The 25,030-nt window shown below is 36.5% G+C and overlaps 4 protein-coding genes across 5 annotated transcripts in view; all 4 read left to right on the forward strand.

Moving 5' to 3' along the window:
• The first annotated feature begins 2,451 nt into the window (after positions 1–2,451).
• On the forward strand, positions 2,452–4,105 carry LOC146157318 (glucosaminyl-phosphatidylinositol-acyltransferase PIGW-like). The gene has a single exon (XM_083386511.1). It carries the CDS (start codon positions 2,465–2,467, stop codon positions 4,097–4,099), a length of 1,635 nt encoding a protein of 544 aa, XP_083242637.1. The 5' UTR covers positions 2,452–2,464; the 3' UTR covers positions 4,100–4,105.
• Positions 4,106–4,277: 172 nt separating this feature from the next.
• Positions 4,278–18,694, forward strand: LOC146157319 (monoglyceride lipase-like). Its single transcript, XM_083388170.1, has 14 exons — positions 4,278–4,408; positions 4,564–4,675; positions 5,270–5,376; positions 6,087–6,223; positions 6,647–6,757; positions 9,117–9,206; positions 10,292–10,511; positions 12,756–12,867; positions 13,831–13,937; positions 14,419–14,555; positions 15,032–15,142; positions 15,831–15,920; positions 16,258–16,470; positions 17,221–18,694. Exons 1-14 carry the CDS (start codon positions 4,390–4,392, stop codon positions 17,317–17,319), a joined length of 1,665 nt encoding a protein of 554 aa, XP_083244296.1. The 5' UTR covers positions 4,278–4,389; the 3' UTR covers positions 17,320–18,694.
• Positions 18,695–20,374: 1,680 nt separating this feature from the next.
• Positions 20,375–21,156, forward strand: LOC146157320 (ribonuclease H2 subunit C-like). Its single transcript, XM_083386381.1, has one exon. The coding sequence runs from the start codon at positions 20,628–20,630 to the stop codon at positions 21,042–21,044; it is 417 nt and encodes a 138-aa protein (XP_083242507.1). The 5' UTR covers positions 20,375–20,627; the 3' UTR covers positions 21,045–21,156.
• LOC146157321 (DEP domain-containing mTOR-interacting protein-like) overlaps positions 21,154–25,030 on the forward strand; it is a 34,298-nt gene continuing 30,421 nt past the window's right edge. For both annotated transcript variants that reach the window (XM_083386379.1, XM_083386380.1), the window contains exons 1-5: positions 21,154–21,290; positions 21,362–21,483; positions 21,630–21,764; positions 21,934–22,048; positions 22,243–22,424. In XM_083386379.1, the coding sequence (XP_083242505.1) occupies positions 21,250–21,290; positions 21,362–21,483; positions 21,630–21,764; positions 21,934–22,048; positions 22,243–22,424 (595 nt within the window). In that variant the 5' untranslated portion in view covers positions 21,154–21,249. The remainder of the gene's footprint in view (positions 21,291–21,361; positions 21,484–21,629; positions 21,765–21,933; positions 22,049–22,242; positions 22,425–25,030) is intronic.

The raw sequence follows: 25,030 nt of genomic DNA on the forward strand, positions 1-25,030 counted from the left end.
GACCTCTACTCTGTGCCTGTGTATCTCAGTTGGTAGAGCGACGGTCCCGGTATGATTCGAGGTCGTGAGTTCGAACCTCACTGCAGGCTAGCTATTTTTCTAGCCTGCTCTGCTTGTATCATTGATAGACAGATTCGCTAAGTCTGCGAGGAGTGCGAGGGCCTCCGGTGTAGAACTAAACAGCGCCTGAGATTTATCAGTGATAGTTGCTTCAATCTTGCACGCTTCGGTTTGCTCTTTTGATTTTATACTAAAACTAACATTAAAAAAGCTTCTTTGTAAAAGGATATACAAATAGAAGCTCTTAACGTACGTTTTACCAAACAATTTGTCTCTGAATTAAAATGGATTAAAACAAATATAGCGTTTCGCACTTACTTCACGCCCGCAAATATCGATCTCGAAAACAGAAACGTTATTTGGAAACAACAAACTAAAATCAGTTTATCCTAAATTAGTCCCTAAATCATGGCGAAAGGTTCATTTCCGTATTTTGCGCGCACTGGGTCCCAAAACAAACACTTCCAAATTATTCAGAGAAAACGCACGGCTGTTGATAGATTCCCTTTGTGTACCTTAATAGGCGAAGTCGCTTATATTTAACCCCGTAGTAAGGAAAATTTTTTTGAGTTCAGAATCAATACATAATATCTTGAAGAATATAATTTTGCTAAAATCTATTAATTTTTGTTTAAACTTTGTTTAAAAGCTCACCTGTGCTGGAAAAGCAACATCCCATAATTGAAACAAATTAGGACAGTCAAGTCGCCTTTACGCTATTATATGATAGCATTGCTAGTTAACCTTTACTAATACATGATGGAACATGAAACCAAATAATCAATTTCAATGTTGCTTTTGTCTGCTAAGATTGACAATTAAAACTGTTTTACGAGCTAAAATCAAGTCCTTTTTGCATAACTCCAGTACATCTATGTACCAGACTAGAGTTTTAAACCTTGTTTATTCTAAAATAACTAACAGTTTAGAAACATAAATCAACTAACGTCATTTAATTATACGTTGTTTAGTTCTGTTTTCAGTCTTTGTAAGTGCGCGTCCACAACAACAAAAATGCTTTGTCATTGTCGTCACACGCCTTACAAAAGCTAACTTAAGCACCAGAAGGCATACAGCTTTAAGCCAACCTATCGGTTGTCCTTTCTAATCAAACCAAACGTCAACAAATCCTACGCCGATTTTAAAACGTTAGCACGCTGCGCAGCTATGCAGCAATGGCAGGTTTTCTGGCTCTGCGGAAATGGCTAAACAACAAGCCTGAATTCGTTCAAGCGTAGCTAATGTGATGTCTGTTGGTTGTAAGTTTTCACGGTATTATCTATCTTGTTTTCAGCTATAACTTAGAAAACTGTTGGTCCCATTTCCGAAGGCACTGAAGGCTGTCGTATTGCAGCTTTAAATATGGGATGCTCAACAGGTGAATTTAAACCAACAAACCACACATTGCTTTATCCAATTTATCCTTGTTCACAAAACCCAGTAACATCCTTAACTAAATGACTTTTATGGTAAAAGTCCATTCATAGTTCTACAATTTCAGAAATACCTGTACTTTTATAATCCCCATATAACGTAGTTTGTTGGGTTTTCGTCAGTGTGTAGATCGCAAACATAAGATGACCAATACCGTAAAAAATACAATATAAATTCAAAATGATTGGTTTCGGGAAAGTACCCTGTTTCCGACTGCTGTTATTTTTTTACCAAAATATGAAAAAGCAGCTTATTTAGCGCCAGCGGAAAAGGTTATACCTTTGATTGTTGAATACTTCGAAGTTCTTTCAATAACAAATCAAATACAATCTCTAAAAATGTTTAGGAAGCAATGCAACGCTGGTCAAGAATCGTACCACAACGCACACTATTTGGGTTGGGGTGGGGGTTTCGGTTTTGGGTGGGTCAAGTATTACTAATTACTATATTTATTATTGAACAATAAACTATCAAAAGTTGATAAACTTAGTAATTTCTTAGCAGAAATGTGATCAGAAAAAATCCAAAAGAAAAAAGCAAAGCATGCCTTGAAAATAGTGAAAACTGAAACATAACAAAGTTCAAAAGTACTCACATTAGATTGCATAGTGTGGGTTTTTTTTATTCAATATATAAACGTACTGCCATGCTAGTAATAATCCTGCTTATTAAGTATAAGTATGTTAGATGCTTCTCTATGATATTTTATATCATTAATTTTAACCTTAAAATAGCACAATTATAGATGTAGGCTAAGTAATGAAAACAAAAACTTAATGTGTTTATTAGCCATTGTTTTATTTGAATTTCTTTAAATAACTTCACTAATACTGGCCAGTTATATCCATGTAAACTTGTTTTATGTTTCAAATGCATACCCTTTTAAGATATTAAATGTATATTTATTTATTTGCAAACAGCTTATTTAAATAATTTATTTATTAATATGTCAACTGAGCAACCAACAAATATGGACTACGATTCATTGTCACTAAAAGAAAAGAAGATTGAATTTGTCAGCAATCTAAATGGAACAACCATTTTGGAAGTAAATCTCATATCTACAGTGTCAACAACATGCTACGTACTCAGGGCATTTTTAATTGCTATGTTGCCACGTATTCTAATGCAAAATATCTTTGCCAGATGTTTGCTGGATTTTTCAGTGCTTTTTATTCCCCTGATACTGTCTGTTACCCTTTGTTCAGAGTATGTCTGGGAACTGTTTTATGTTATTCTTGCACTATGTGTGACCATGTACTTTTGGGTTTGTCATAAAAACACTGAGAAAGAAACTGAAGAATCACCATCTGTTGCTAAAACTTTGGTAAAAAACATGGTGTACAAATTTGTGTTTGACGAACTGTCGGAAGAAGATTCTGGCATTCAGGAGGAAGACAGTTCTTCGTCATTTGAAAAAGACAAATCTCAGCGTGACTTTCTCTTCCTCTTGACTTCCAACCTCCCGTTTGTGACGACCTTTAGATCCTTTGTCAACATCGCGACTTGCATTTGCATCCTGGCTGTGGATTTCCATGTTTTTCCGAGAAGATTTGCGAAAGTCGAGACGTACGGAGTCAGCGTCATGGACTTGGGAGTGGGAGGTTTTATCGTGGCCAATGCTCTTGTTTCTCCGGAGGCTAGAAATCGTCAAAGCCGCGACAAAACTTGGTCGCTGCAAAGATCGCTGTCGACTGTATTCCTGCAAATTTTATCCACCTGGCCTATTATTGCTTTAGGTGTCGGCCGTTTGATTGTTGTAAGTTCCTCTGTCACCCAGCAGCATGTTTCTGAGTACGGGGTGCACTGGAATTTCTTCTTCACCCTTGCCGCCGTCAGGGTGTTTTCGTCAATTTTGCTGACAATATTAAACCCAAAATGCTGTGGAATCTTGGCTTGTATGATAGCTGCCATTTATCAGTTTTACCTCAGCGACATAGAGTCAGGCTGGACTGAGTTTTTATTAAGCGATGAACATGAAGGGAACTTGCTAGTACAGAACAAGGAGGGCATATCGTCGTCCATCGGGATTCTAGCCCTCTATTTAGCCGGAATTGAACTTGGCTCTTTTCTGTTCAAACCAAGACAAACATATGGCGAATGGAAGCGTGCTGCTTATCATATCTTAATTATAAACGGAGCATGCTGGTTTGCGTTGTATGCAAGCATCTCATATATACAACCAGTGTCGAGGCGGATGGGAAATATCTCCTACCTTCTCTGGCTGCTTTCCTACTCAACACTCATCTTATTCCAATATTTGGTAGTGGATTTATTTCTTGTTGGATTAGTTTACTCCGGGACCCTTCCAATTGAATCAATGCCCAATCGTTGGATCACCGTTACAAAACAAAGTGTGAACGAAAACTCTAATGTTGATCATACACCAAACGGTCCTTCTCTTTGCTTGATCAAGGCCATTAACCGCAACCAGCTGTCTTACTTTTTGCTCTGTAATATCCTTACTGGCCTTGTGAACATGTCTGTTGACACAATGTCGGTCAACGATTTGCACGCATTTTTAACACTGTGTGTTTACAGTTTTATTGGAGCCATAGTGGTGTGGTACCTCCACTTTAATAGTATCTCCCTTAAGTTTTGGTAAAACGTTGTAGATTTCTTTTGTACACCTACACACATTCCACAATTTGCTTTTGCTGTAGTGCCTTATTGGTAACTTCATGAATATTTTATCTCGTTGTTGTTGTTTTATAGAATTTCTTTAAATAATGAATGTAGGTAAAGTCTGTGTCTGCTCTGAAAACATTGCTTTTTTAACAATAATGCCAAAATTGCACATTAGTTTCTCTGATTTTTGCTGATTTTATGTTTGGCAAAATAAACAATTAGATAAATTGATTTATTTGTTCATAAGTTGTAAATGGCGTACAAAACATGAACTCAAAACTAGAAGGTAAGGGTGAAACTTTTTGTATGGAAATATTTAGAAATGATGGTTCTCCTAATAAACGTAAAGTTTATATAATATACGCTACAATATAAGTGTGTTTGTTTTAGGTTTGAAGAATGTTAAGTATATCACAGCAGGAAACCCGTTTTATTTTGCAGCAAAGTATCATAAAACATTCACCGGAAAGCCATTCAGTGAAGTTGATCACATTGTAAATGCCCAAGGATTTTACCTATTTTGCAAGTACTGGAAACCAGAAGGAGACATAAAGTAGGTGTGAAGTTGTGGGGTTATTTAAGTTTTAATTGCTTATGACAGGTGCAAATTTAATTTGGTCAAAAATAGAGATGTCCGATACTTCACATTTTATGAGATACCAATCCCCGATGATTTGGACAAGAGGTATCGCCATCTGATCCAATACTATATAACGTCTTTAATGTGCTAAAAAACAAAATAGATGAAATAAATTCTTTTGAAGGTAATGTTTTTTCTAAAGGTTAATATGTCAAAATTGTTTTATTGTTATTAGGTTGGTTACCTTTAGTTATTAGGTTATTATTTAAAAAAAAAAATTAAAAAAAAAAAAAAAAAAATTGGATTTTAAGATAAAAATCACTGGTTGAATATAGCAAATCCAGGATGAAAACCCTATGTTAATTTGGTATTGGGTCAGCAGCAATACCACCCTAGTTTCAGACAAGCACTGATACTACAACTTGGCATAGATATTGGCTTCAATCCGATATTATCCGACATCCCTAGTACTCAATTGCAATAGCTATATACTTGAAGCACTGGTAAAGGCTAGTTTTAACTTTAAGCAATAGGAAATTCCATTTGTACAGCGATACCTTATTACAGGTTTTTAATTGGCTGCATCCATGGCTTTGGTGGACACTGCGTAAGGTTTGATGAATTAGCAAGTCGGATTAATTCAATTGGAGGATTTGTGTACTCACATGACCATGGTCAGTAGTGAAGCATATTGTGTTATTCCAATGCCATTCAGATTATTTAAGTATATACCTGTAGAATCTAGGCCTGCTGTTAAACCTAAACCATTACCCTGTTAGCCCTGTTACCTTACCGACTTGGGTTTGCAATTGTTGAAATTTTGCCTATGCTTTCTTATCTTCATATAACTCATTACGCTGGCCTAATTTGTTATATGCAGTAACTTAATCATTTATACGTAAACCGTGTAGCCATATTGATTGCTTCTTCAAATTTGGTGTATAACAATTACACAGTTTACACAGATGTCATTATGTCATATGATAATAAAGAAGATTTTATAGTGTTAATTCCTTAAATGTATTTTTTGTTATTTTACAACGGTATCTTGCTGGCGGGTTAATCAGAAAGCAGGGCTACACGGTTGGTTAAAACAACAAGTTCAGACAAGAAAATTAAACGTTGTCTACTTGTCTGTTTGTTATGTTCAACTCCATCTTAAATGCGGCTTGGACTCTGTAGCCCTGCCAGAAAGACATATCATTGATGTTTAATATGCAATTTTTATAAAAATGTGTGCAGCAAATGCTGTAACTCTGCAACACAATGTGATTTGGAAAATGCACGAATATAAAGTTGCTGCAGTTATTCATGCAGAAATGGCAATTTGAATTAACAGATGGTTAGATTTTAACAACAAACTGTATTTGCAATTCTCATTCAGTTGGTAATGGTGAAAGCGAAGGACCCAGGACAATTGTTGACGACTACCACTACATGATTGACGACATTAATCAACATACTGAGAAAATGAAAAAGGAATATCCCGGACTGCCAGTGTTTCTTTATGGACAGTCGATGGTAGCTATTTATGTTTCATCGGAATTTGTGGCAAGAGTGTTATAAAGCAATACTGATTATTTTGTCCAACCCATAAAAACTCAATTATTTTTGTGTTTACCTTATTCTACATGGTTTGATTAGTTTCAGGATTATATTACCGGTACACAAGTCCGACATATTTTACTTCATTTGATTTATAGTACCGGTACATTGAACTATATATCCAAATTTTTTACCTCAAAGTTGTTTTTAATTTTTTTGCCTAGTAGTTTTGTAACAACATGCAGTAAAATTTTCGGCCATTTAAAAACATATCTAAATTTTTTTTAAATTTACCTAAATTCGTTGGGCGTTTTGCTTGGTAAAAGGAAGTGGCCTACCCCTTTAATATTCGTCAATGGTGAAACTTTTCGTAAGTTATTCTATTTATTTTTTTTTCAGGGAGGAGCATTGGTGACAATTGCTGTCGTAGAGAATCCTCACATTTACAAAGGCTTTGTTTCGCTCGGTGGAATGTTTGTGAAGGAAAGGCAATTACAATATTCCGTCATGGTACAGTGCAAATCACCACTTGTTGTTACAGCTTTTATATAACATACATAGTTTTTGGTACCTGCGTTAAATCACCGCCTTTATTTTATAATGTTAAGTTCAATGACAAATGCTTTTGGTCAAATTGAAAACATGTAGTTGTTTTTATCGCATTTTATAGCTACTAGGAAAGACAACTAATGCTCAGAATTAGTTTTTCAACTATGTCGGCGGGCTTATAGAAATGCAAAAAAATAATGGCTAATAATTCTTTTTTGGGGCTGTGTTTTCAGGCGCGTAGCGTGACCGTTTCAAAGGGGGGTGTCCCGAATTTTCAACTTTGGGAATTCTCCTATTTTCCGTCTGACGTTAATGAATAATGACGTCATAAAAACAGTGACGGGTGTGACGTCATAAAATAGTGATTGTAATGACGTCGTAAAACAATCTAAGCAGAAACAACTAACGTCCAGCATATTCGAACACGTGCGTGGTCGATACTCCTGCCAGGCGAAAAACTAAACCTAGACCGTAAAATACGTGTGATAGTCGATTTTTTTTACTTTTAGCAGCGCAGATTCTTAAGTTCCACGTACGGGACTAGCATTAAATTACCAGCACGCTTTTGGCCACCTGCTTTTTGCCAATACTAAACGAAGATCGTTTTTCCCTGGTGTTATTATGCGACGATTAGCGCAACATCTGTGCTAGCTGTGTGCCAAGTCACCTAAAATACAAGTTGCGGTTGAGGGAAAATATGTTGTGTCAGCTGCACACTAAACACGTGGTCTTAGAATATGCTTATAGAGAACAATTTTGCGTTAACTATCTTTACAAAAAAGGACGACTTTAAAACGCGCACGACAGTCATCATTATACCACCTTTTAAGAATCTGATTCAGTTCAAAAAAATCCGTTGTTAACCAATATCTAATATTAGAGCAGACAGCGAACAGCAAGGAGCATTAGCTGCGCCTAACTTCGACCTTTCAGCGTAGAAAAAGAAAGACGGTTTGACTTAGCGAACTGTTAATTGTCCAATTCACACTTAATAATTAATCAGCCAATCTCAACAATTATCAAAAGAGATAAAATATATATTGCGTTTACGGTCGACCAAAAAATACAAAAACGGAGTGTTGCGTTAGATTTTGGTCACAATAGTTTTTTTTAAACCCCAGCCCCCTGGATACGCCACTGTGTCACATGATCAGTAACCCAAACCAACTAGGGGGGCTAGATAGTGTAAACAAACTCCAGCAAGTACGGGCGAAGCCCGAAAAAATTTACGTTTCGTGTATTCTAGACGCTAAAAACGGCGATTATTAGGAGCTTACGGCTGTTTAAAGTTGTCTATTTGACGTTAGAATATTGCAACACCTCGTTGACTTATTCACGTCCGATTGTCAAGTGATTTCAATTGCGCGCGAAACTCTATGGAATTGTGGTGTCAGAACAGCCTCTGTGACGTAACAATCACAAACTGTTGGACTTCGTTGTCAGCAAACTTAACGATGTTTATCAAACAAATTTGGTGATATTTGTATTTTAATTTCGCCGATGGTATAAAGCGTGGCTTCAAAATCGCCCTTTTAGAACTCTGTATAATTAGCAAATTATTCAGCTGAAACTGAGCAAGAAAACCACACAAACATGGCTTATTACTGACGGTAAGACGGCCATTTATTATCAGTTTAGCGGAAAGCTATAGTTCGCGGACGTTTTAATCTATGCTTCAAAATGCGACGGCCAAGCGCTCTTTTTCGAGATTGAGGCTAATAAAAAACATTGAATAGAGCGACCTGCGGTGAAGACGTTTGCTGTACCTTACAAGCTTGTTTTCTACGTTGTTGAAAATGTTTGTCCCAACAATAAAATATATTTTCGTTATTAAGCTTGATTAAGACTAGAGTAGTTGAGTTGTTGACAGACGAAATGCTAAATGAAACAACGATAACGAGCGGTGATTAGGCGGCGATAAGCACCGACCTGTTTTCAACGCCAGGTGCAATGTTTGCGATGTAACATTGCAGCAATCACGGTTTTAGTTTTGTGATAATTGTTTACTGAGATTTCATAGGGGGGTATCAAGACTCCTAGATTTTGTTTTTTATTTATTTTTGGTGAGGCAATTTAATTTGTGATTGAAAATTTATTGTATCCAGGTGATTTTCGCAAGTCTTATTACAGCAAACTTCAGTTCCGTTTTATAGTTTAGGTTTTCATATAAGCACACGGGACCCTGTTTGGTGACCGAAAATAAGAGCACTTAAACCGTTATAAATAACTGCCCTGTGCTGTCGAATCGGTCCACCGAAAATGCTGATTTAGATAAAATATTCATTGACATGAGCAATGATAGCTATTTTTTTCGTTACAGCGATTTGCGTTGCAAGTTGTGTCATACGTCGCTCCTAACTTGCAACTGACAAGTTTTACCGAAGACAACACAACAAGAGACGAAGAAGAGGTAACTTTACATGGAAAACCATATTGAGTTTATCGTTCTACGGCTATTTTTTTATGTGTTTAAATTGTTCGATATGAAATTTTGACACTATAGGTCTTTATCTACTTTTAACGTAATCCATTGGACAGCTTTAGAACTCGCATTTTTTTAAATAAACATCAGACATCCTGTAAGCTTAATTACTCCGGTACTTTTTTACTATAAAATAGGTAAATCTGTTTTAACGATTTTAATTTTCGCGCTAGAAAACATTCAAATAGACCCGATCGAAAGCCATTAAAGGTTTTATTATCGGAAGAAACCCGTCTCCATTTAAAAAGGATTTTGTTGTGTTTTGTCGAAAAATAAAAAAAAATTGGCGGATATCAAGATACTTTTCAGAATGTATTTCCTTTCTGTATGTCATTTTAGAAGCAATCACAACAAAAACTTATGCAGAGAATATAAATGCTGGGCAATGTACACGAACAAGAACATCTCTGTCGTATACAAACGCGATATCCGAACTAATTTTTTTGGCCTGATTGTTTATAACTGGGCAATCCGGCCATTTAATGACTCTGATTTTTTTAAATGTTTGAATAATTTGCACTAACAAGCTTTCGTGATGATCAACCATTTCAATATTTATAAATCCAATATTGCATAAAAATATTTTAGATACCTCTATGTTTTCACGCGTTAATTTCAGGTTCTTTAAAACCTGCCATTAAAGGAAAATATATTACATGTTTCAAAAAGGTAGATTACAAAACTAAACGTTCTATAAAAAAATCACAGGTTTCTAAAAACAACAGGTTACAAAACCTGCCACGTGGTACAAAAATAGCAACTCTAGCAAGTTATAAGAAAATACAGATTACGTTAAAATCGCAGGTTGCAAACAACAATGATAGGTTACATTACATGTAAGAAAAAAAAACAAAGTTAAGAAAGTCATCACCTACTACAAAAATAATGACATGTTAACCAATCACTGGTGACTAAACTGATGGCTAAAAAAAGTAAACTGAGGCTAAAAAAAAAACTAAACTGAGAAAAAAAATAATATTTTTTTTTACGATAATAAGAGTTCAATTTCCTAGCATCGAAAAGCAGAGAGCGACCCCCTCAGGAGTTGCGTCATCAAAGTCGGGATGGCCTTCCAGCTCATTCGAATCTGCGAACGCCTTGACGAAACAATGACGTCATTGGAAAGCCCCTTTCTCGCCTTGCACGGCGGCGATGACGTCACTTGCGCGGTCGAGGGCTCCAGGATTTTGTACAGAACGGCCAGCAGCAAGGATAAGAAACTCAAGGTTGGATGTTTTTTTAATTTTGGAGGAATTTCCAAAGATTTTCAAATGCGGGTAACTTACCATAATACTCAATTGTACATCATTTCTCCGATTTTTCCGTTTTTTTTTTAATTCCCGAAATCATTTAATAACTTCTCAAAATACTTGACTTCGAAGACATTTTTTATACGTAAGATCGATGCTGCTATGTCAAAACAATATAGACTTTCTTGTCTCAGTCAAAATCAGTCACTATAGGTTCTAGTTTATAAAAGAGAATTATATTTCGCCAATCACGGCATCATCAGTCTCTAAAAAACGAATACAAAATAATGTAAACACGTAAACCAGGTGGTAGACTTTAAAAATCATAGGAAAATAATCATAGAACCAAGAGCAACAAACTACGCGACCAGGTTAAAAATATATAAGATAAAAGTTATAGGTATAGGGCTATAGAAAACCGGACCATCCTGCTACCCAAGTCTTGGGAAAAACAACAGCCAGCTGTGTTGGTAAAGCGAAAAGAAAAGGGAAAAAAGGGTGGCAAGAGGTGAAAACAAACACGATAAGGCAAACGGTAGAGGCTTTGTTGTCTCAGTCAAAATCAGTCACTATAGGTTCTATCTAGTTTATAAAAGAGAAATATATTTCGTCAATCACGGCATCATTAGTCTCTAAAAAACGAATACAAAGCTATGTCAAATTGTGTTATGCATTTTTACTGAAATAATTAGATCCTATTTATGGTACATGAACTCTGATCGGCGTTATTATGTTAATTTTTCTTTGTGTCTAATTAAAATGCTTGCGTCGTTTAACCGTTCAGGCAATACCGTAACGCTTATCGTCTAATTGTCCTCAGATATACGACGGCGTAATGCATGACGTCATTCACGAGTTAAAACCGGACAGGGAACGCTGCTTCCAAGACACACTGGACTGGCTAAAAGAACACATAGAAAAATAAAAATAAACTGATAAAACGACTTTGCCATAAATACAAGGGACGCTATTTTACTTACGAGGTTACCACAGTGACTCTTAAGAAGTATATACAATATTATACATGGCCTGTTTGGTGGAAAAAGATAAAAATATATGTACGCACTTTGCAAATGCAAACGTTAGTTTGTAACTGTTAAATCGTAATGTGCCTTCGCAGTTTTTGAAATTTTGTGTTTTTTTGTGTTGTTGTTTTACTCTTGGCGGGCGTTACAAAGTGTTGTAAATTATTTTTTTACAACGTCTGTATGAGCATAGCAGGTATATAAACAATATTATTATTATTTAACTTACTCTTCGCTATTAACTACCACTGACAGTATGGCAACACCTCTAACCCAGTCATTTCAATTTTGTCAACTTAATATCCATACCGCCTTAGGATTAACATTAAAAAACAAATACAAAGATAAACATTTCTCGACACACAGAAAAAATAATTTATTAACTATTTTAAATTCCAAGTTCCGTATACAAACTGAAATAAAAGTCCTGCTGTTAAGGTTCGTTGCACATTTTTGAACTGATTCTTGTTTTGGGACAATCTACCTTTATTTATCGACTTATTGTTTTTATTGAACTGCAACCAAACTTGGTACACAAAAGATTCACACACATGATATCTGTCCGGTTTTAGCAATTTATTATGCCAGTCATGCGTTAAGTAATATTTCACGCAACCTAAACAAATCTCCGTATACTTCTTCAGACTTTTATTGTGACGCTATTTTTATTTATTGCTTTTATATTTATTAAGCGTTCCATGCGTAGTTGTGTTTTCGCAATATCTTGTTTTAACTTTTATGCTATCTATACAATCCTCAATATGTTTTTTGTTACTCTGGGTATAAAAGCTTCGCCATTTTGACAAGTTGATGATTTTTCTTTCCGTTGTTGTTAATTGTTTTCCAGTATTTGTGGTTAAGTTAAGGGTAACTTTGAAGTGACAAACCGTAGAGAAGTTCGTTTTAAAAAAATTGTACTAATCGTGTATTTCCTTGTTTTGTTTTTAGGTTGTTATAGTCCGGGTCTTTATGTTAATATTATTAAAAATTTTATAACAAAATGGATTCCGCAACAGAAGGTAATTAAGTTGTATATCTCTAGGTTAATTTTGAAAATAAATTACATACAATTTGCAGTATATGTTTCAAACATTTGATATCTGTATTTCCATGTCGTTCTTATCTGTTTCTTATTAGTAAATTTGTGGCAAAAATACGGACGATTTTGATAATTGTTAAAATGCTTTGATTTTTTGTTCCAGCTCAGAACCACAAGACGTTCACAGGAAAGCCATTTAGTGAAGTTGATCACATCGTAAATGCCCAAGGAATTTACCTGTTTTGCAAGTACTGGAAACCAGAAGGAGAAATAAAGTAGGTGCATAGTTGTGGGACAGAATACCAAGCCTTTTTAAATTGATAATGAACGTTATGTTGATATTTTTTTTGGATAGTCCTCCTTTACTGAGCTAAGGCCTATTTAAAACGATTTACAATAAATGTTACGATTTTACAAGGATGAAAAACCTACGAAAACATATGTTTTTGAAGATGGCTAACTGTTCATTATATGTGCGGGCTTTTCTTATTTGCAAACTATGTTCAAATCTGTTTTATGTTACCTAAAATCATCAATGTTTTCCTTAGTATGTATATTTCTCTTTGGATGGTTGTAAAGCAGGGGTTCTTAAACCGCCCCTTTACACAATCTATCAAAACTCGGCCCCCCCTATGCAAATAATATGTGTTATAGTCTCAATGATCAGCATTACACAGACATAGCGTAAATAGAAAAAATTGAATCTAGTACAAAGAGGAGCTCAAATGTAAAGCCTTCTATATAAGCAAAAGCTGTTTGATAGGTTTTATTTAGCTAAAACGTTAGGTTCGCGTTGTAATTAAGCAAGCCAGCATCTGCAGTACAATAAAGTTGTTTATTATGTCACAATTACGAATTGTATGAAGGTGAATTGTAGATTCCATTCCAGAAAATAGTATTTTACACAGCACAACATATGCGGTAGTGTGCACGGAGCCTTTGGAATGAAACAATTCCCTCAAACGGGAAAAGCGTACTAATATAAGAAAAACTTTTACCCGATTCGCACAAAAATATAGTTTCGAATACAGCATAACTTGATATCAAATAAATAAAAACAAAGTTTATATTTTACGAAAAATCTTTCGCGCCCCCTTGCAAACCCTTTACGCCCCCAGTTTATAAGCCCTGATATAGAGGTTTGTGAAAATCATCTTTGTTTGTATTGCCTGATAAAGGTCTTTTATTTAGTATAGTCGCAAAGGCTGTGAATGCAGCATTTACATTTTTTTTTTCAGATTTCTTCTTGGATGCCTTCACGGCTTCGGTGGTCACTGCGTGAGATTCGATGAGCTTGCTTCACGCATCACGACAATCGGGGGACTCGTGTTTTCACATGATCACAGTAGGTCAAAAGAAGTGAACGATTGAAAACGCACAAAAAAGGATTTAAGTTTAATGTTTCTCTGCATATATTTGGGTTACTTGCACCTAATAAGCTGAAACGTAATATAGCTAATGCAAAATATGTTCGAAAATTGTCCGAACGTTAACCAAGCATTTTTAACTTTATAATTTTTGTAAAACGTGTTGCTCAGTTTACAAAGGCACGGCATTTTTTAGCTGCCGTATTCGCATGTTGAACTTTTTTTAAGTATTTAAAAACCCGTTTTATGACAAAGGTATAGTTTGAAGAAAAAAAAGGTTGGGTTACCTAATTAAATACTCCTTGTGCAATATTACGATCCCAAACTGGCAACAAAATTAGTAGCAAGCGGTCAACACTACTATTGCTGGTCACTGGTCAGCCAAGAGCCTCAAAAAAACTTGTCAGCTAGACGCAGTTTTTTCACCTTTGAAATAAACCAATTCTCTCGTCCTCGCAGTTGGCCATGGTGAAAGCGAAGGACCCAGGACGATAGTTGACGACTACCACTACTTGATTGACGACATGAATCAACATACTGAGAAGATGAAAAAGGAATATCCCGGACTGCCAGTGTTTTTGTACGGACAGTCGATGGTAATACGCATTTCTTTGCTACAAATTTGTCATTTAATGCAACTTTAACCAAAAATGCGTAGCGTTGTACAACTTCTTGATCAGCGGTTCACTAGCGTCCAAATCACATATTTTAGTTTACGAACATATGTCGGATTTCAAGCCCAAGGCATTTATATCATACGTAGGATGGTTTCGAGCAAGATTTTTTTTAAATTCTATGATTGAAAAATTATGTTAACCAGACTCAGACTACATTCGACTTATTTTTGTAAATAAATCACTTGACAGCTTATGTACAGTAAGGATAGTTTATAAAAGTATTAATTTAAGTTTAAAATCCACTGTTCCTTTTGTCCTTAAATTTTTCTTGCGTTCAAAAGTGCCAGGGTCCTCCAGTGTTTCAAGTAAGCAAAAGGGCTCCGACAGTGAAACAATTTCGGAACCCAATGTACTGGAGTCCATTCGCAAACCAAACTTTTTTTTGTACATTTCAGGGCGGGGCTCTGGCCTCTATCGCAGTTGTGGAAAAACCGGACTTGTACAAAGGCTTTATATCAGTCGGAGGGATGTTCGTAAAGAATACATCGCTTCAATCACCGGTCACGGTATGAACCAATTATATTCCCATAAATCCGCATAGCAGTAACCTCAGAGTCGCGTTTATCAAAGGACGAGAAAATTTGACAAAACGTGTATATAATGAAAGATGCACATTGCATACACATGTGTGTGTTTACCACTCTGATCTAGCCCTTCTGAAGCTGCTTTTTGACCAACGATTACGGCTTACGCATAATTAGTACACCGAAAAGCCATCGCAGACTCGCCAAATCTGTCGATTAATGATGCAAGCAAGGCAGGAACAACCAGCCTGCAGTGAGGTTAGAACTCACGACCTCCGGACCTTCGCTCTACCAACTGAGCTACACAGGCTCAGAGAGGAGCGAGTCGAGAAACAACCATACGCCAATGCTTGTATATACCTGCAATAATTTTTAACGCGTCTCTTTGATTAATGAACATATAGATTTCGGGCACTCGAATGGATTTCTTGGGTATTTGCAATAGCACAGGAAAAAAGTTGTGTTTTTTAACATTTTTGGGTATAATGGTTGAGGTTGTATTTAAACATGAACGTTCACAAAACACTTTCCATTTTTGTACTTGGTTTTGACATAAAGTTTTATTTCTGTTCACGAAATTTGTCTATAATATAGTCTATAATATATAATCTAATTTTGTCTATAACATATAATGTTGTATGTTGTTTTACCTAATCATTTTTCCTTGCAGAAGTTTGCCTTACGCATGGTGTCGTCGGTTGCTCCCAACTTCCAAGTGTCCAACATCACCGAGGTGACAAGCACAAGGGACGAGGAAGAGGTATAAGTATCTTTATGTTACTGTTAATTTGTAAACCTTTTTTCTGGAGCACACTAAGACCCAAAAAGCAACAATCCCTGAAGCAGAAAAATGTATACTACAAGAGTATTCACCATCATCCCACCTTTTACTGAAAAGTTGTTTAAATTTTTTTTTTAATACCTAAAAGTGCTTCTTGAATTTAAGACTGTTTTTACCCCTTTTTTAGGTAGAAAAACAATTTATCATTTATCCTTCAGGTTTGGGGTGTACCTCAAACCTACTTCTACTTCTTTTCCACGCAAAGTCTATATTATTTTATTTTTTACTTATTCCGAACCCCCTAAATTCACATCAGGCTCAATTGTCCGAGAACGACCCGCTCAAAAGCGGAATCGTCAAGGCTGGCATGGCCTACCAGCTCATCCGTATCGGCGACCGCGTGCAGGAGATTATGACGTCACTGGAAGCCCCCTTTCTCGCCACTCACGGCGGCGATGACGTCACTTGTACGGTGGAGGGCTCCAAGCTGATTCACCGAGTGGCTAAGAGCAGCGATAAAACGCTTAAGGTGTTTTTTGCAAAATAGTAGCTATTATGTGTAAAAAGTTTTTCAACAACAATAAATTCTCAATATATATAAATTTAAAATTACATATTGTTCAGTATAAATACCAAAACCCATTTAAAAGTAGGAATAGCATTTTTTGTACGTTTCAAAGCCATAAAAAAAACTTAACTTCATATAAAAAAAAGTGCTACCTACTTCTATGTTGGCTTCGAGATTCCTACAACGTCTAACTAAAACCTCCAGGCATTATGCTCAAAAAACTCGATAAAAATTTAAATCAAATAGTTTTACCAGAAAAAAATTATATTTACTTTTTACTTTTTGTAGCTTTATGCACTTCGACAATACCGATAGCTCATATCATGCAGTTATAGGTATAATATTTCTGGTCTCATAATCGGCATGTTTTCTGTGACGTTTTATTAAAAAAAATGTTTAGATCCTATTCTAGTCGTTTATTCTTTTTCCGGTAGATTTTAGACTTGTTTCTTAATCGGCCTTATAGCTGGACCTATAAGTAGCGAGTTTTAAGCCTTTGCTCGTTAGTTAAATTGCCCAGGTATGTATGGGTTAGACAGGTAATGCAAAAAAATGTTTGAATAAAGTAAAGCGGCAGCGGCTGATAAAACCTTTTTACACTGTAAAACAAACTAGGTTTTGCGAAAAAAGTGTCTATATTTCCTTTAACAGTCTCTTCAATTTTTTTCTCATCCGCTTATCGCTTTAACACGCGATCTAATCTACTTTCAGATTTACGAGGGAGCATGCCATGACCTGATACACGAAATCCGGGTCGACAGAGACCGCTGCTTCCAGGATATCCAAGACTGGCTGAAAGAACGTGTTTAAATCGTTCGCCGGCCGGCTTTTGACTATTTGTTATTGTTGTAAAAGACGATATTGTGAGTTTCGGTAGAACGTTTTATGAAACATATGGATTTTTTTTACATTTTATTTAGGTATTATTTTTTTTACATTTTATTTAGGGCACGTTGAATTTACATTGGCCGTGTTTGCATTTTGAAAGTTTGTTTTTATCACTATTGTGACGTGTAGAGAGCAGCTGTTACGTAACAATCCGCCAGAGTGATTGCATCTTATGTAGTTGGAGTCGATTATAGGGTCACGTAACATTGGTGTTTACTTAAGTTACTTTAGCGTGTTGTAATTGCTAGAATCTGGCTACAATCGCGCAGTTGGACGTAAGTCCAAAGATCAACTTACTGAATTGCGCAACAAGCTAAATACGAAACCTACCTACCTTACATTTTCCCTCATGTTTTAATAGTTTAATATATTTTATCAACCTATACCCGATACCGATTTTTTTATATACCTGGAAACTGTTTAAACCTTTACTTAATTGAAAACAAAATCCAAATAACGTTTAGTTTATAATTGTTTAACTATTATTTTGCATATTAACTTGGCGTAATGGCAAAACCCAAATTTTTTCATCAAAAATCGGTAAGTTGTTTGTTTTGCTGGAAAATTATATCACATTTTCATACTAAAATATCGGCCTACATTTACCGATACCGATATATCGGTAGAAGCCAAATATCAGCCGATATTATCGGTAAACCGCTATATCGGTCTATCTCTAGTTTAAAGTGATATGCTCCAGCAATAGCATTGTGCTTTCTTTAGTTATAGCTATTTTTGTTTATTGAACTTAGACGTTTTCCATCACTAGGCTTGTGTTACTGTATTTGTTGCCGTTATTGCGAAACTATCTTAAAGACGTTCCGTTCATTTTGCATGCTGTGAGAGAGTGTTACCATTGCCACGTGCAATTTTCTCGTGTGTAGTTTTATTGCATGATAACGTTACTGTTATGGATGTTCTAACTTAAACGCAGCGTTACTTACGTTTTTGCACTGATATAAAGTACTCTCATTCACGCTCGCAGTGTGTAAGGTGGCGCTATGGACAGAGCCTTGATTTTAAAAGAAATTTGCATTTTTTTAATTTGAAAGACGAAAAATTTGTCAACAGAGCAACCTATTTTAGAAACTCTTAAAAGTTTTAACCATTCTTTATAATACATATATCTAGTCTAAATAGTACAAAGTGTGTTTAGTATTGCAACTTTTTCACTGGGTATTTGATGTTGTTGCACCCCCATAAACGAAAACCCGTATTGTTTTGATGCATTTTCCAATGTCTCATTGTCCCCGTGTTATATTATTTCACGCCTATAACTTACCATTTTATTCCTCTATATCCGAAATAAAACTCGCAAGACGAAAACTTAAATCGTGGTCTTTCTTGTTTCCAATTTAGTTTTCTTTTTTAATTCTGGCGCAATTACAAGCTAAACTCCTGAAGCTTGGACTATCATATGTATTGAACTTTGTCCCCAATGCGTAGCGTAGCTTTGTGTTGCCAAGTCAAAAAGGATTTCCCTTCGATACAACCTTTCGAACTGGGCCGCATTTCGTCCACCAGGGTCGCCACGGAGCAGAAAGTGTGCAATGACGTCAAATTAACAGTAAACTAGCGGGAAGTTGAACGGGAAGCGGCAAACAGCTGCTCCAATTGGTGGTTGCTTGTATAACTAGCTATCTACAGTGGTATAAGCTTGAGCAGCCTATGTACATTATGTCCTTGAGATTCGAGTAGCCAACACTAGACATTACGACAATGACAGTCTTGTAAAACTCCGGATTTCGGCGCTACTGTTTACAATTTCCTGATATGTTAAGAAGTGGAGCAAATACTGCGAGTGAAAAAAATTCAGAGATACAGGATACATTAACTTGTCATATTAATATACTGGAAAGTGACCGAGTACATATGGAAATTGGTCATGAATGTTGATTGGTCGATTTGAAGGTTAATTAACGCTTCTTGCAAAGAGCCGCTTATGGACTAAAAGTAGTCAAATTTTACCATTTTTAAAAATATTATTTTGTTGGTATACAAGTTATTAAAGCAAAAACTAATGAACCGAAAAACTTCGAAGTAAACTTTATTATAAAATTAAACCCCTAAACAACTGTTAACTTAATTCTATTGTTTTACATTAAAACATTTAATCATGTTGACAGTCGGCACGGGGATTATTGTAGTTTATGGCCCACTTAAATCAAACGTAATAAAAAAAACTTGCCCTTGCAACTTAAATTCTTGTGTGCAACAACTACGTGTTGTGTTTGCATAGGGCACTTTAGAGCCGTGTTTTTAAAATTGACCTAAAATAAACCTATGGCGAGCGGATTATACAAAATGCAAAAAGGTCTGCAGAAAAGATTTTTAACGGAAATAGTGAAGTAGATCGGGTTACACTGTGGTAGCGTGAGAAATGACAAGTGGGGTTTTGTGCTTTCCCGCCATTTCTAACACTTAAAACCCACTTCAGTCCGAATTCAGAATGGCAACAGAAAAAAAGGAAATAGTAACTGGATTCTGTTCCCACTGGAATATACAGCGGGCTAGTTAATGTAAATAGATCTCCGCGCGCGAACAAAACAATTAGTTTTGTCTCCCGAACTAGCACCGATTATTCTTTAAGTGTGTTAAAAACAATCATGTAATCCGTCCGCTTACTATCCAACCGCCGAATTCCGCCCATCGCTGAGGCCTTCGTAAAACGCGCGGCGGTCGCCTATTGTTTAGAAACACGAGGCAGGGCGACTTGTAGTAAGCTTGCAAGAGAGAGCGAGGATAAATAACAAAAGCGGGCTTGAATCAGCCAGGTCGACCCAATTGCCATGACGCGGCCGCCACGAAGGCAGCGTGGTAACGGCTGAACGACTTCGATAAAAAACAAAGCGGCGTAGTATCGCGCGCGATAAAAGAGAGAAAGAAAATGGGATATTTTCGGCGCTCTGAAGCTAACTGCTGCGCGAGGCAGTTGTAAAAGGCAGTGAGTGCGATTTTGCCTCGAGGCCTGCTTACGTAACTCAACGGGCTACGGCGGGAATTCACTCAATCGTGGTCGGGCTGCGGCGTGGCTGTAGTGTAGGCACAGGAGCTTTGTTTGAGACAATTTTAAGTACTGTACTTTCAGCAGCTTACATAGCGCGGTATTATAGGGAGAGCTGTGTGTAGCGTTGTTGCCTGTGGATTACTGAGGATTTGTTTGCTGCTACGCTTTCGAAGGTGCTTTCCTATATTACGTCGGCCATTAATCTTGCGATATTAAATTTGAAATGAGTATCAAGATAGTTGGCGATCCGGCCGATTTGCAAGGCGAAGCCATTTTACACCATCTGCCTTGCACCATCGAATCGGACGATGTTGCCAATGTCACTCGGTATTTTAACATCAAAGATGACAACAGCAATGGCATGAAAACTGCTTCTTTCAGGGGAAGGCCGCTGGAAGGAAAAACCATCAAAGTTGCTGACGGATACGTGGGCCTTGTGTTGGAGGAAAAGAGAAAACCTTTTTGCGAAGAGCAGGACCGCACTTTGGAAGTATCGCAGAAGTTTAGCGAATTTACCCAGTGGTATCTCGATTCTCAATACTTAAGCAGAAATGGTGTTGAAAACAGCTGCAATACCTGGCAAGATAAACTGTCAAAAGCGATACACGACCCCATTGATGTGGAACAAGTTTTTTATTAGTATGCTGTCTGTGTTACATTTCACTGCCAAACCTTTTTCTTTAAAGTTCTCAAATACATTGAAAATGATGCTGCTTTTACTTGTTTTGATACAAAATGTTTGTTTTTGCAGAAATTCAAATTGTGTAACTGGTAATTATTAAACTTTTGTATCTATTTTGCTGTTTTGTGTAGCCATTAAACTGCAATCAAACAACCTATACAATATGGATAATCTTGATGTTGTGATTTTCACGGAGAAAATAAGGTAAGTAGTTCGTATTTTACTGTATTTAACTTTTAAAAATAACACCCATTTACCAAAATTTATATCAAAAGAGAAAAAATGCAAATGACGAAGCCATCTCTAGTTCGACAGAGAAGGCCTTTGATTCGCTCGTACCCAGATGTTTTTGTTGGAAATGAAGCAGTGACCTGGGCAACAAATAATGCTGACTTGAGTAGGTTTTTAATTATTTTATTTTAGCACAACTTGTACGGATGGATAAAACGTAATCAATACAAACATGTACACCTGTTTTAAAACCCATAGATATATCTTAATCACCGAGGTATTTACATATTTTCATTTTACCCTTTTTTGCAGATAATTTAGATGACAAAAATAACAATGATGGCAAGCCAGAAAGTAACTCTACTACAACAAACAAAAAGGTTTTGGACGAGACCGAGGTTGTGTGCTTTTTTCAAAGACTAATGGATGCAGGAATGTTAAGAAACGGTAAGATGTTACGACTGTAATAATAATTATGTATTACACAACATGATTTTTTTAGATCATATTACAATTATATATTAGTTTTCAAAAGGAGACTTTTCCCTGATTAATCAAATGTAGTTTCTAAATTAGTTTGTATTTATATTATAAAGAAATACATTATTTTTTTTAGTTCTAACCATGGAGGGATTTCAAAATGATAAATCGTTGTACCGATTTTCCTCCGATGACATTGAAGGCGATGAGTTTGTTCGAAGCGCAGCACTTGGATATCGATTGTTCAAAAGGTTAAAAAAAATTTTTTTTTTAAAATCACAATTAAAAAAAAAAGCAATCACAATTTAAAAAATGATGAATCACACATCCGTGTCTGTTTTCATATATTAAGTTATTAATTCAATTAATCAATAATAGTTAAAATTTATGTAACATAACAGAGGCTTAATTTGTGTGGTTTTAAAACAATGTGCTGTTTTTGCAGTGCATGTGTTCCCGACTCCGGACTGTTCCAGAAAGTTTGTGAATTTGGTCAGCTTGTTTCTTCTGAGTGCATCAAAGCTTCCGATATAGTGTCTTGGATTGTCAGCGTCGGTTTTTGCCAGACCAGGGAAGCCGCCGTCGAACAAGGCAAACTCATGTGCGACCACAACATCATCAAACCAGGTATGAGAGAACTATGTAATTTTTTTCTAATAAGGTTGAAAAAAATATAGATATGGCTCTGCTTTTGAGTATTGGTTGCTTAAAATTATTTTCAGAGAATGTTTTAGAATGTTAAAGAGTTGAGTGGTTGTCTCTTGTGTGACCGTCAATCATTACAATTGCTGAATTCGAATTTGAATTTCTGTGTTATTTCAACTTTTATTCCACGTTAATAAATTATTCCAAGCACGGCAGCTAGGCTAAGGTTTATTCAATTGGGTTTGTACTAATTTTGTTTGCATTTTGCACCTTGAGAAGTTTGGTGTGCATTGATCGTTTTGCTAAATTGCCTAATGCTCTTAAATAAATTGAATAACGTGACTTCGTTGGCATTGTCATCAAAACGTTTATTTGCATTCAACCTTGACAATGTCAGGCTAAATTAATAGTTCAACCCAAAGTTATTAAAAGCGCGTCCATTTTAACACCACCAAGCTCTCTTTTTATTTGCATTCAGCCCTGATATCGATATAGCGACAACGGGCTTTGTTCCGAAATCGAGCGTGTGTTTGACAGTGCGACTTGACGCGTTCAAATTTGACGTCAATAGGTATTGTGGCCGCCCCGTTGTTTGCTCAAACAGCGCGAAAAAGTTGTTGTGTCTTCCCCGGGCGACTGTGGTTTTCGCCGAGCCTAGCCTGTGGTTGTTGGGAGAAACACTCAAGGGCCGCACTATTTGTACGTAAATCCCAGTGAATCAGCACCAGTTTGGGTTACTGTTTACCCGCTGTGCTTTCAAAGTGGACGAATCTCTAATGTTTGCGCTTGGTGTGTGAGCCCTTTATGCCTTAGCGACGTTGAGCTATGCGAGCGAATTTGGCCTTTCTTTTTTCATTTGCTGAGCGTGGGATTTCGCCTTTTGCCGTTCGCAGCAGCCCGACGCCCGTAATTTGTGAAATCCGCTGTCTTAACCCCCTTACTCCAAACTGTAAGGTGGATTTGGAATCGGTGCGGTTAATGTAGCCTTTCGGGTTTTTCAAGTATTGATTTCTGGTATATATAGATTTTCCGTGTCCATCTATCTCTGTCAGCAGAGATGTTTTGCTACGTTTCACACACTCTTATTCAATTACACATAGATTTTTCGTTCCAGCATTACAGTGTCTTATTTTATATGCGGTTGTTAAACATAAAACATTATTCACTTTTTTTGTATACCTTTAGCTTTTTTTTTAATTTTCGTTCTAATATCTGGCTGAAAACGCATATAAAAAGATAATGTATTAACCCAAGTTTTACTAAATGGCAACTTGTCGCCATGTGTTATTCTTGCTTAAGAGTTTGTTGGCAGCTTATCTTCGAATATCCAATTGAGAAAAAACAGCTCATTTATTTAGGCTCATATTTTCTCTTGTTTAAATTAAACGGCGCCCAAACGAAGCCGTACTATTTTCGTTCTGTTCTGACAGAAAAACAACGTCGGTTATATTTAAATAGCGGCCCTTAACGCACGCGAATATGACACACACCACTTAGGCTTCGACCGTCGTTATCACAAGAAGCTGAAGCACCCTGTTCTGGCGCTTTGTGCAAATACCCCGTTGCCGGGTTATGCCTCTCGGTGCCACGCATTCTATTGCATGGCATTGCGCAATTCTTTGTGACCTTTCGTTTGAATTTAGGCTAGCTCTAGTAACCTTTTGTCTATGCCTTTGTTCCTAGTAGCAAAAATACTGCAGTGGTTATGTTGAAACATCGACTCTCAAATGATTTTTATGATCTTAAAAGGACACTTTTTTTGCAAATTTGCCAAATTATATAAACCTATTGGCCTAAACATTGTTTTGACAAGGATTGTATTATTGTGGACATAATGGGTTGGAAGTTGTCGTCAACGTAATGTATCTTAAAGCCAGGAAACTTTGCGTAAACATTTTAACGAAGTCCTTTTTGATTTGCGACATCCTTATCGAATTTAATCCATGTCATTGTGCTCTCCGGCTTGGTTAACGTTTTCAGAGAAAAATCGCTAAAAAGAAAAACTTCAAAACCTTTCGCGGAAAAGCTTCCCAGTGTAAGGCGTCACTTCTCCGAAAAATGTAATTGTGGTCGCGTGTCGCGAGCTGCGGCGCAGCGTTTTTGTCGCCTGTCGTGAAGGGCTGCAAATTAAGAGCTGTCAATAAATTCCTCAGAAGCCAATTAAGGGCGGTTTTATCGCACCAAAGAGCGTGAACCCGACTAAACCCGTGAAGATCAATTTCAGACAGCTTTTAAATTTTAATTAAATTTTGCATGTTTAATTGTTGGCGGCGGTCGGTCGTGTATGGTCATCAACGCGACTCTGTGTATAAGGAAAGAAGCTCAAGTACGGAAATGCCAAATATGTATTATAATGTCAAACGTTTATAGTACTGAAATCCGAGTTAGTAGTGAAATTCATTTATAGTATAGTGAAATGCGAATTAGTAGTGAAATGCGTTTATCGTAGTCACCAACTTTAAATGCAACTCAAATTGTGGTCAATCAAAAAAAATACTCATATATAAAGGCGCTCTCAAGAACTGTAGCCTAAGATTTAAAAGCAATTATAAATTTCCTGTTCACTCATGGGGCCCCCTGCAAATTTT

This window comes from Ascidiella aspersa, chromosome 4 (genome assembly GCF_963924565.1).
Source record: "Ascidiella aspersa chromosome 4, kaAscAspe10.2, whole genome shotgun sequence".
Taxonomy (NCBI): domain Eukaryota; kingdom Metazoa; phylum Chordata; class Ascidiacea; order Phlebobranchia; family Ascidiidae; genus Ascidiella; species Ascidiella aspersa.